Raw genomic sequence first — 13,358 nt, 5'->3', positions numbered from 1 at the left:
TCTTTGAAAAGTTTTAGCCATGGGGTGGAAAGCCTTGCCTGGAGCTCTGAAGATGCACTCTACCTTTACTCCATGGTGAGGCTGTAAACAATACTCAATGAAAAGATATTACAAATATTAATTTTATTTTGCATTTAATTGGCCACCCTGTAGCTGTTTCATACTACCACTGTCCCTGTAGCTTGGTTACATGTGTCCTTGTATAAGGGAAAAGTTACACCATATTAATTTAACCTATTTTACACATTTTGTATTATCATTTTCCTGGTTAAATTATGCATGAGGTCTCAATGGGGAGAAATGTGACCATTAGCATATCTGATAGGAGCGGTGGAGCAGTTTTCCACCTCTCTCTGTCCTTGGAACCAGGCAGAAAAACCTGACTGTTCGTCAATACCAGGTCATTTTATCCAGGCCAGCCCAGTTCAACTATACCATTGCAAATCTCTGCTAATGACACTCAGAGACCTCTTCAACAAGATGGGGGCCCAGAGGGCTCCAACACCAATGTGAATATAGTCTAGCACTGTCTGGTCATCTCTGGAAGCTCTTTGACAAAAAACTGCAATTAGAAACACCTCAGACACACCATCCCGAAACGAGACACCGTTAATGCTTGACAGCGGATACAGCCTGGCGCTCCCTGAGTACATTTACATATATGTTACTGTCTGCAGCTCACAGAGATGGAGAGGGAGAATGTCTTTGGGGTTGGTGACCTTTTGACATGTCATGGGCTTTATTAGAAAAGGGATGGTGTTTTAGCCATGAAATAAAGGTCAATAAAGCATGAAGCAAAAATACAGCTTAATTAATACTTAGCATGTGTGTTATGATCACATCCGTTGTTGAGATAAGCTTGTTTGGTTTAGGGACTGTTGAAAAAAAATGTTTCAGTTGAGGTTTGTGTCGAAAAAAGTAGAATTTACTGTTAGAGCAGAGGAATACCTCAATATTACTGCTTATCGTCTCTCCATCTCCAAAAAACATTTTACTAATTGACTAAGTGGGGTAAAGAGTTTAACTAATATTTTACTTAATTTTGCAAAGGTCGTCAAATATTGATAATAAGATACTACTTTGGTAATCATCATGATATTAATTTTGTCCAAATTGCCCATAAATAGGTATTGTATGCCTTCAGTGACACACTGATATAGTATATAATGATGATTATTAATTTTCACCTCAACATGCAGATACTAAAAACTACAATGTCTGGAAATATTTTAAATTATAGCAGCAAATATCATATATTATTAAGAAGCAGTTGAACAGAAATAAACCAACATCAGCATGTAGTATTGATTCACTGTGCACACTGTAATACAGCACATCCTCTCTTTCCTCTGTGGGCCATTTAGACTGCTAAGGCTAGCATTTGAAAAAATACTTATCTTGTTATAGAAAGTTTAATGTCATATGCAATTGTTTGACCCTTATGAATATTAAAGGATCCCATCTCTGGGCTATTAAAAATGCATGTGGCATTGTGGTTGTTGATCACGTTTAGAACGCCCATGCAAATTGGACTGTCTTCCCTGTCAAGGCCTAAGATGAATAATGTAGTTGTGTTGTATATTCAGGGACACACCACTGACAGTCAATTAACAAGTTTGATTGGTGTGTGAACTCATTCTTTTGAACTGTTAATTTTATGTAAATAGTATTCGCTCTCCCTTCTCCTCTGTCTCTCCCCCAACCAGGTTCACCACAGAAAGATGTGCCCCCACCACCACAAAACCCCCAAATCCCCAATTCCACCTCCCACTAAGAGTAACCAGAGCAGGATCCTTAATAATTGATCATCACACACCTGCTTGGTAGAAGCTATGGGAGTCTGCCTTTAACAGTCAAGGGGCCCTGTGCTAGCCCCTTTTGATATTGAAATCGACAAATGGTAGCCGGCCTTTATGAATTCAAAATGGAGTGAAATCTTTTCATGGGGACGAGCTTGTTAAAAGATTCTGGCCACCCGTCCAACCTGATGGAGCCCTTCTTTGTTGAAGTGGATATGATGGCATTTGATGGCTCATAAATGGAATGCCAATGACAATTTGTTGTTGATGTGTGGGAATCTGGCTTTTATGTTAGGCAGACATAGTAATGCAGGCGCTCTGGCAGATTGTGCTTGCAGGTAAATGATCCGGTGATTGATCCAACTGGTTGAAAGCAGTGAGGGCCTTATCTCCTCCCTTTCTTCCCCCTCACTCACTTGCACCCGTCTTCCTCGTCTTCCTTCCATCTCTTGTCTCCTCTGCTGTCCCAGTAATTCGGAGCAGCAGAGATGGAAGCAGAAGATTCATCAAAGTTGACAAGTGAACACAAGAGCTGGGGATCATGGCAAACCCATCTGATTATGGAAATAGCCACAGCCATGTCCGCTCTCTAGCTAAACAGATGTGTGGCTAACATCCTTTTCTGCTAGTATCCCATATAAGACACATCTAATACACTCCAGGAAAGGGAAAATATTCAGTATTCTATTTTTCCTCCTTTGAACAAGTTGTGTCATGGCCTACCACCATCTGTGTAGGCTTTGGTGAGGCAATCAAACTGAACCAAGTACGAAAAGGAAGGGTTTGTTTGAAATGGGTGAGAAGAGTTTGGTTTAGGAGGTGCTAAATCTTAGGTAATACATCTGGTCCACTTTCACCCGGTAATCTCTGTGAAACACGATACCCCTGGCTGTGTCTTTGCTAATAAGTAAAGGACCTTGTCTCAGGCCGTGTATCAATTGATTCAGGACTTTTTGATCCTCCCCAGAGATCTGCATGAGCTCCAGGGTCCCTGAGTTGGCCAGCAATTATCAGCATGTCACAAGCAGCTATTTGCATTGACTAGGAGCTAGTGTCCAGTACTAATACCATCCAGCCTCAAACACTGCTGAGCTACAGGGTCTCTAAAGACCTGACCTCCTTAATGCCACTCCTCATCCCTACTCGTCTCTCTGCATTAAACAGATAGATTTTCTTCAGATTTCATTATGCAGGAAGCTTCATTGTAACAGAGGTATTTAACAAAGAATTGAGCTTATTATCACACGGTTAATTATGCTTATAAATAACACTGGTGTCACTGAGATACATTGACAGGCTTTTCACAGAACACCTGCTAGTTTTAGAACTGTTAAATGAGAATTGTTGGTGATAAGATGCTGAAAAACGGGAGAGGTGGACCTTGTTAATTAATGCACTGCTACTCAAACATACACTTATAATTAATGTTAATTTGATTATAGCACCTCTGATGAATATTGTACTTTCTTTTTTTTTTACAAAACTCATTTTGGAGTTGGGAGACTTTTTTCTTTCATTGTTTATGGCTAATTAACAACTTAATGTTAACGTTCATAATTGTCTAATTAAACATTCTTATATTTTTACTTACATGAGTTAATATAAATCTGAGGGCAGACAGCAGTTTTGTTGTTTGTTCAAATGTAATCAATGTATTATCCAGTCTTGATAATACACTGCACAAAATTTCTCAACCTCAAGAGTAGCAACTGTGGCAATCATCATCATCATCACCACAGCAGCAGAACAGTTCTCTGAAATGCTGTAATTGAATGAAAAGCAATGGGTTAACTTAGTAGAGAGTTTTATGCATTTTGCTCATGGGTCCGTTTGTGTGTGTAACATAAATAAGTTTAAGCATTGGACTAGGGTGGCAGGTAGTCCACACCTGTTTTTTAACCATACCAAAACCAACATTGATATTTATGCCGTGTTTTTCTTGTGTCTTCTCTTCCCCAGGTTGATGATTCGGTGTTCTGTGCAGGCCAGATCGCTTTGGTCCCCTGTACCATGCAGTTGGTGAAGGCTGGCACCAGGACTCAGGCTCACTTGTCTTTCAGCTATGTAAAGAAGGTTCTGGAGGCCGTGATCAGCAGCTTGACTCTACCTCATGTTGTCCAGGCCCACTGCTACACCACGAGACACCAACACATCCCCATCATCAGGGCCGTCTGGGAGAGCATGCTCAAGGCTGCAGAGGAAGAGAAGGTCAGTCACTGTGGGGTGAGATTTTTGTTTATGAAACATATGCTACTGGTTAAGGAGTAGAGCCGTTTCTGGCTGTTTTATTATAGATGCAGAGGAAATATTGATCATACTCATAATACAATATTACACCCACATAGGATGAACACATGTTTAATGGATTAAAAGACAGTGGAATCCATGCGTCAATGAATAAGTAAAAGAAGAGAAACTTGATATGATATGCAAGTTTTTCAGAGGCCTTTCAGTATTGTGTTTTATAGTTGTGAAATAAGGGAAAGTTCCTCACCCCTCTCTGCCCCCCTGAGACCCAAGCCGCTGCGACTGATATTTACCAGTGAGTGCGCTCATGAAAAGTTGATGATGTGGGAAACGCTGGTGTCTTTGATAATGTGGAGCTTGGCACAGAAGCAGATGTCTTCCTCAGAGCCTCCCTAATCCTTTGCCCCCACACACCATTTTGGAGCTCCGTTCAACTCTCAGAGCAGCTTATCCCCCTCTCCACCCCTCTTTCCTGCCACCTCCCTCCATCCTTCCCTCCATTCCACCCACCCCGGCTTACAACCCTTGCTCCATACGTCTAATAGGGGCACCAGTCTCCCCTGGCAGCCCTTCTCCTCCCACAGTAATCTTTCTTGCCATGGGAATAGGGCCTAAGGGACAGAGGCAGCAGAGCAGCCCACCTCCAACATGTGGATCTGTGCAGTGGTGAACAATGTTCAAGACTGGAGAGAGGATGTCAGCTTTGTGTCAGTTCCTTAAATGTCTAGCAATATATAAAATCCAAGATGTGTTTCTTGCCAGTAATAGTATCCTCAAATACCACGTTTCAGCATATCTCAATCAAGAGCAAGAGGTGTGTATTTGTTAATTTATTTGACACATTTTGCGTTATCATAACTTACAGTGAAATAGAAATCTGAAAAGAATCAATTTAGCATGCAGATTGGGTCGTTCAGATAACAGAGCTAACTCTGAGCAAAGCTTTGGGAGGTGACAAGACTAGGTTCATGTCAGAGGCCACTGAGGATGGACAACACCTCCATCTGTTGTGCGTCAATTTGGTGTGTCAGAACAATCAAAAATATTCATTTGGCTGACCCAGGATTGTCACCAGGAGACCATGTTTTATTTTCAAGTGATTGCCAAGTTAAGTACCTCTAATTGACAGCTCAGGGTGTGTTGGCTGTAAACAGATGAGAATAGAGCTGGCTTAGGTGGTGGGTTCCTAACCTGACCTCTTTGTCTGTGAGGCAGATCTTTTTAGTGTGACTTCCCAGCTCGGCCCTCACACTTTCACCCTCTCTTCTACTTCAAGTACAGATGTATAAAGTGCGGCTGAAGGAAGATAAGGAGAAGGCTGTGGTTGGGGGGGTTACTGTTTCATCCTAAACTAGGTGAAATGCTCTCTCCCTTGGGTGGGGATTATACAAAGCACCGGTGCTCATTTGAACTGACTGTAATTGGAATCTTTAACTCGGGTCAAACACCGATAACACAACTCCCACAGAGAGCAGAAATAACTTTTTTTTCTACCAGTTGGCACTTGCAAAAAGAGTCTTGCTTTAGTTACAGGCAGCTTTCTCAGGTGATGTCTTCCCACATACAAGCAATTCAAATAGTGGTGACCTTATGAGTAAGAAGTTTAGTAATCTTAAATTTATACAGCCCCTTTTTGAAATAGAAGTTAGAAGGTGTCTCCCAGAAAGGGGGAAAATGTTATTAAATATGCCTTGTTACCTACTTAAATACATAAAATGCATTTTATTTAGACTTGAGGAGATTTAAGCAATATTTGCCATTTACACATAATCAGATTTTTTCCGCTTTTTCCAAGAATGCTGACATCTGTTCCTTATAATGCATCTTAGTGAGATTTAAAAATTATCAGCACAACATGTAATATGTGTTTTTTTTTCATGGATTGCTTTTATTTACAAAAATATAAATGGTATACTTTTCGGTGTATTTCCAGACACAATACCTGCGAAGTGCATTTTTTACGATGGAAAACACCAGTGCCTAGAACGTCTGTGAAGCCACAGGGCCATGTTGTTGTTGTGCGTTGATAATTTCTCTAATCAGGTGGATGAAGAAGCTTGCAGGGTTAATTGGGAGCATACTGGAGTCGCTACAAGTGTGAAATTGTATTTACGGTGCATTAAACCACAAAGAGCCTGTTTGTCTGTGTGCATGCAAGTGTGTGTGCAGACGGTTTGATGAATAGTGAGATGCTGATGTGATAAGTCAATACATGTTAAACAGACGTCCCTTTCTCTAGCAATAACAGGTCTTGAAAACATGTCAAAATGTAAAAAAAAAATAATTAAGCAGGTTTAAGGTTGAAAATATTTTTTTTTTTTTTTTTTTTACATGCACTTTTCATGCACACCAGGTTATTTTAGAAATGTAGAAAATATTTAAAAAGAGATGATTAGTTTTAAATGGCAATAAACAGAATTTAATAGTAATGAATTTGCAGTGTGGAGGGTTTCCTCCCTGTTTACCACAGTAAGCCCTTTTTACACAACTTCTCTCCTGCTTGCTTGCCTGCTTTTTTTTAACTGGGATGCATTGGCTTCTGCCATAGTTTTGTAATGGCCTCATGCCCTTAAACTTTTCCTCACCCCACTGACATGGCCTTGTGTGTTTCATTTACACAAACAGTCTGATGAGATGGAAAGTGGATTTTTAAGAAAAGTGAGCGAATGAAGGGGTAAATGGGAAGGGATATTATAGCAGACTGACAGCACTACAGTAAGTGCTGAGACATAGAGCCACATGCTGAAGGCGTCCCGCTGGGCAGGAAATGTAGGGGAACTGGCTAAGCAGTGCAGTCCCATCAGCTCCCCGCTGTTCCCCGCCTTTACACCACTTCCTTATTACCGTGTTTACCGTTCGGCTTTCACGCCTCTCGGCCCTCCAACCCGCCACACACTCCAGGCGCATGGACATGAGTTAGAGGGAGGAAAGTGGGGAGAAAGAAAACAAACATAAGGAGAGGCAGGTCACACCCCATCAGTGTGGAGAGCTGAGCGCAGCAGATCCAGACTTCATGGGTTTACCTGCTGCCTATGGAGTGAGAGAGCACTGGGGGAATGGCTGCATGCCCTGGAACTGAAGTGGGATGAAGTAATGAGATGGATTGTGTTAAGTGGCTGGTGTAGAGCGGAAAAGAGCCCTCACTCTGCCTCCCGCCTGCGCTCCCAACTTGCCACTCCAGCACTCAGCTCCACCATATATCAAAGTTTGTATTTTATTGGATTAATTTAATAAATGATCTCTGGTCAGGTTGGGATGTCAGCCAGTGTTCCCACTCTCGCTCCTCTAGTGGGGAAGCACACTGTAATGGAAGTCTGACTAGAGTCACGTCTGAGACATATACACACATACGACATGTGGACATATACACACACATAGTAATGCACCTTTTGCACATTTAGTTCCACAAAACTGCTGAACAAACTTCCCACCGAATGTAACATTTTGGTGGATACATTAATAAAGAAACAAAGGGACTGATGTAACCTTGTCCGACAGCTCTGACAAAAAGTCAGCAACTGTGCCGTGACAATAAAGTCCTGCCAGCGGCTGGAGCACAGCACTGAAGTCCCCTGATCTCCTTGTGGATGGTCGGTTGGGTATAGTAACTCAGCGTTCAAGGCCTGCAGGGTGGCCTTTAAGCCTGGCTGAGCAAGACCCCCTGTCCTGTCACTTCTCTCCTCAGTCCCCACTCTCTGTTCCATGTTCAATCACTATTGACAAGCAGGAGCAGTTCCCTCTAGGAGAATACCTAGCCTGTGCCAGAAGTGCTAATATAACATTTATCAAAGCATAGGACAAGTATGTGTGCTGTCACTTTGTCTGACATGCTAAGAGGTCCGTGCTGACACGGCTATTGTTCCCTGCTCTTATGATTGTTGTTTGTTGATCACTGCAAACTGGGCTCTCTACAAAAGTAAAGAAATATTAACCTAACCCCTGCACACATACTCATTCAGGACAGTAGATCTTTTGATTTTCTTTTTTTTTTTTTTCATTCTCCAAGGCAAGAGGTCAGCTGTTGATACACAATTAAGTGTTTGCGAAAGTTTAATCTGAAGGTAAGTGCTGCTTCAGTGAATCTGGCGGATTGGGTCATGACGTCTTCGTCTGTTGAAGGGACAAAGAGGCCGTCGTCTGCTCTTGTCAATGATTTCTCTCTTCTTTTTTTTTTTTTTTTGCGAGTGAATATCAAAATAAAATGTAAGTAACCTGTTATTATTCTGCACTTACGAAGTGGGGTGTAAGTGGATGAAAATTGATCCAGCAAATTGAAAAGGGGGTTAAGTGTTTTTGCCCTATCGACTCTGACTGAAATGACGGTTATATAAAACACTCATTTCTCTCCCATTAGCAGATGAAGCCACAGCCAAGTATTATTAGAGGGCCACATTGTAGCACTGCTCCAAGACATTTTGTTACTGCTAATGGCCCTCGGTCTAGCGGAGAAAAAAAAACATAAAGAAATTTTGGCTCTGTGGATAAAATTGAGGCAGTTTTCCCACTAAATGTGTTTGTTGAAACCGCCATAGCATGTTGTGAATGATCTTCTTAGAAAGGTGAGAAGTCATCTTGGATAGGACCTGTCATGTTAGCGATGTAGCTTACAGTGAGTGCTTTTGTGCATTTTATTTAGGGTGGCTACAAGCACTATGGATTCTGTCTCAATTGTTTGTACACTATCATTACCGAGGGTCACCTCACAATCTCACATTAATTGATAGCCTGTCAGTCTGTCAAGTAAAAAGCCTTTTCTTAGTGCTGTGTGGTAGAATTTTTATGATGTGATTTACAATAATGTTTAATGTTGATGGCGTAGTGTTTGTGGTCAGAAAGCACAGAGTGTATCTCAGCAGGAGGGCCATACATTTGATTGTAGTGTGTGGCGCAACACAGTGTATTATTTGCCAACCAGTTCATTTGAATACCATCTGTCTGCATTTCAGGACATGTTTTTGGAGCCTGAGATCAAACCTCCTCCATTACTGGTTGTCGTGGTACCTGCCTTACCCAGGGATGCTGCCGTTGAGCTCCATGTAACAGCTATCCAGGATGACCCCAGCCAAAGGACCTCCTGTTACATGACTACAAAGGTGGCGTGTGGATCCATAGAGTGCCACACCGTAATATCTGCTGACAGCTCTAGTGCTTCGCTCTCCCTTTGCCTGACTGTGCCCGGCCCTGCCTGCGAGGTCACCGATGATGCAAAGGATATTACAGAAGCAATTGGCACTACATTAAAAAAAGCCATGAAGAAGATGGATGCTGAGCTTGTGCCACTGTGTGCCAGGGTGTTCTACAAGTGCGACCATTCACTGACACAGCACATCGTTAAAGGTATGTCACAGTATCTCAGTTAAGACACTACACAAGGATTTGAATTTTAATATTTATACTCATTAAGAGGATTTATCCTAAATAACTTATTCTGTCGAAGGCAACACTTCTGAGATACACTGCTCTTGCAAGTTAAGCTCAACATCTCTACTTAATGGAAACAAAGTGACAGCCTGTCTCTCTCTGCACTGTCTTTTCAAAGAGAGTGTGAGCTGACATTAGTTAAATAAACTCCATAAAGTATTCTAGGAAGCAGTCTCTCCAGAGGATCTCCACTTCTTCCTGTGTTTAATTATTGTAAGTCATTTGTTGTGTCTGCACCGTGTACAGTAACCCAAGCAGCTGGCACAGTCTTTTGTCATCATTACACTTTTATATGCCACCATCTCCTGCTCCCAGGATTGTAGGTTCTCATCAAGGCAAATGTAGAACGGTATTTGTTTTATCCTGAGAGATGTTCTCTCACAGGGAAAAGGGCGAGGAGCACATCGATCACACAGGCTCAGTTGTCAAGTCATCACTGCAGCAGTCAATTAACATTTTTGAATCTTTGCCAAACCAGCCATCTTACTGTCATTTTTAGCTTTGACATAACTCATCTTTTTGAGAACGAGAAATTACGGTTACCAGTGATGAATGGGAAAACGGTTGATCTGTTTAGAAAATGTGTTGATATACATGACAGACAAATGGCGCTGTTTGTTTTGTTACCTAATGATGTAATTGTTATTCAACATTGTTGCGTGATATATGATGCATGTAATTTATTTCTTTCATTATCCACAATAGTAGAGAAAGAGGATTTAGCAATCAGGAGGAATCTCCTTACAAAAGGCTCAAATATAAATTTTATATTTAACGTAATAATCGAGGAGAGTTAATAATGGATAGAATAGATATTTAGTACTGTAGATATGTCAAATAAATGCTAAATATATGTTTGGTGCAATGGAAATCAAATTGCATTAAAAAAAAACCCTGTTTTTTCTTTTTTTATTTTATAGAAACCATTAAGTGTGTTACTGGGTCATTGGTTAACTGGAGCAAAATCAACCTAGATCTTCACCCTTGAAATGTGTGTTTCTTTGATTATGGACTGTACAGACTGCTTCCCTTAAACCATTTACTGACTCATCATTGAGTTGGAATCTGTTACCTTACCCTGCACGCACAACCGAGCCCTGGAAGCTGACCCGTGGGCGTCTTTATGGGTCACAGCCTATGCTCATTGGGTGATGAATCCAAAAAGTCAAAGGAGGAAAAGTAACACCTCTGGCGCTAGCAGTCACAGCCTCACAACTGCTGCTGTCAGCGAACAGACAGACAACAACGCTGGAGCAAAATGTGACTGCACACCCCCTCCTTCGGTTACTTGCGTTGGGATTCACAGCTGATAGACATGACATATGCTCCAAATGAAACCTTTAAACATCTTGTCTCAACTCGTTACTTACGATAGAGAGCTTCTCTAGAAGATAGGCCCCCGCAACTCCCTCAACTTTTAGCAAAGGACATAAATAGGGTCATGTGACATTTTTATAGAAAAAAATGATGGTAAGTTAAGTCCATTATTTTACACTTTATGCATAAAAATGAAACAGGTTTTGATTTCTTTGCTTCCAAATACTCAAGACTTAAACAAACATAGACATAAGGTTGCTTCCAACACTTAGAGAAAGACAAGGAAGTCTTCCCTTTCTCTGTGGCGCCACTGAACACACCCAGCCCCTCAGCCTCTTTGTGCATTTTCCTTGGACTAAATGAACAATTTTCATGAGCCAACACTTGCTAATTACCACCTCGTTTACCGGTTAATTTGACCAGTTTGGAAGTCAGTGTAGCACAACTAAAAACCACTGGCTCTGGGCCTTGGCCACTGCTTAAAAGCCCCAAAAGCCCAGCAGGCATCAGCCATTCCTTGCAGGAACCCCCCCTCCTTTCTCTCCTTTTCACCACAGCCTTCACTGACACCCCACCTTCTATTCACTTAGGCTTACAATATTTAGATATTAATCAGTTCAAACAAAAATGGTGGATGTTTAGCATAAAAGGGTGGTGTGGGCATTAGTAATGGTTTGGTTTTGAAAACACAGAGATTTAACAGCAGCCTTTTCAGCTCCCTGTGTGTTCGCCGTGAAGCAGAATAATGGCTGGTCCTCTCGGGTAGATGGTTTAGTTCCATCCCATTGCTAATGTGATGGCTTTTTGAATCTTACTGCCCCTGTCCACTGGGCCTCTCAATGAGGCTCCCCGTGTAGCCCAAAGGGGGGGCTGAGAGACCAGGGGAAGAGATTGGGTGTGTGATGAGAAGTGTTCATAGGGTTTTGTGTGATTTTACAGAAGCATTTATACAGAACGTTGCAAAGAAGCCCGTGCCTTTACCACTTTTCACTCACAAAGATAAAAATCTCACAATTGCATGGTCACTCAAGTCACCTTTACCCCCCTCTTGTTTTGTTTTTATGCATAAGCTGGCAGGCACATGCGTGTGTGTGTGCATGGACACTGAAAGAGACTCTCAAAGAGAGAGCGCAATTATTTCCTATCTGTTAGTACAAAGATTAAAACACCCTGACATAAAACAGGCTTAGTGTGCAAGGTGTGATGAAGGGTGTGTTTCTTCTCTTAATAAAACCATCCACTGTCTGTGATCTGCCTAGCTCATTCAGTTGTCAGCCAGCCATCTCCAGAGGATCCTGCTTCCCAGGGTGCACCACATGCTCTGATAACACATACGTATTTAGGCTTTTAATGCCCTCCAAAAAAAAAGGCCTGTGTTCAGTGGGGGCATTTTAAGCTGTAGCGCGTATTAGTTAATTAGCGTGTGTGGGCTCTTTGTAAGGATGTTTGGCATGCTGTGTGTGCTTCAAATGAAAGAGAATGAGGCTTATTAAATAGTGCAGAACTGCTCTTGTAACCTCTATGTTCGAAATTCACTCTCGACAAGTTCACATAGATGTCAGAGAGTAGTAAAGCAGTACTTGTAGATGTTATTAAAATGGCCATTAGTTTGTGTTTGTCCACTGAGACCAAGATAAGTGGTCAATAATTACATTTTGACATACATTATACTAGACAGATGCCATTGTGAATATAAAGAGAGAGATTTTTAAAAGTGATTTGCAATTGTGGCACAGCACACTTTTCCAGATGCTTAACTCCACTATGACCATGTTTCAGCCACACAGGGGCCACACCCGATCCCATTCAGCATGCTGGTAAATCAGAAGAAATAAGCCAGGACAGCCTGCCATGAGACAGGAACACTTGTGACCAATTAGTGCACAGAGCATAAGAGTGAAGGGGGCAACATCCCAGCGGGCTGCCGCTAAATAGACAGGCTGTCATCAAGACCAGGCTCTGAGACATTCAATGAATTCTCACATGTCCACTGTCCGTCTGTAGTCCGACCACACACACATACACACACACACACGCACGCACACACACACTAACAACATCTCTCAGCTCTGGTAAAGCTGAGCAGCAGTCCCAACACAGCTTCTTAACATCCCAACACAACAGGAGCAGAGGATCCATTCCACTAGATCCCCCCCAACAAGCTGCTCAATTGTCCAAAAGGGCATGGCAGGATCACACCCCCCTCCCTCTGTGTGTGTGTGTGTGTGTGTGTGTGTGTGTGTGTGTGTGTGTGTGCGTGTTTGCTTGTATATGGCTCTGTGTGTAAGTTTTGGGAGGGGTAGCTTAGAGTTCAGTCCTTGCTAACCATATGTCTGCACTGCAGGGAGTTAAATGGGGGGGCTACAATCTGCCAAGGATTTAAGAATGTCAATAATTTGTAAATAGGCCCATGTTCCCTCGTCAAAGAGTTAAGTGCAGCCTCCTTCCTGGGATGGCCCCTGTGGGAGAGCTGCATGTGAACCTAATGTCCAACTTCAGGCAAAGTTCTCATGAAACTAACGCCACCATCTTCTTTTTTTTTCCCCTCACCCCTCTTCTCCCTCTCCACCTTTA

The 13,358-nt window shown here is 42.1% G+C and overlaps 1 protein-coding gene across 1 annotated transcript in view; it reads left to right on the top strand.

The window, feature by feature from the left end:
* Positions 1-13,358, top strand: part of dph6 (diphthamine biosynthesis 6) — a 58,903-nt gene that overhangs the window by 43,819 nt on the left and 1,726 nt on the right. Inside the window, exons 13-14 of the mRNA XM_067614251.1 lie at positions 3,759-4,007; positions 8,993-9,383. Coding sequence (XP_067470352.1) covers positions 3,759-4,007; positions 8,993-9,383 — 640 coding nt within the window. The remainder of the gene's footprint in view (positions 1-3,758; positions 4,008-8,992; positions 9,384-13,358) is intronic.

The sequence above is a fragment of the Thunnus thynnus genome, chromosome 16, assembly GCF_963924715.1.
Source record: "Thunnus thynnus chromosome 16, fThuThy2.1, whole genome shotgun sequence".
NCBI classification, from domain to species: Eukaryota; Metazoa; Chordata; class Actinopteri; order Scombriformes; family Scombridae; genus Thunnus; species Thunnus thynnus.
This window is presented reverse-complemented; position numbering and strand designations above follow the sequence as displayed.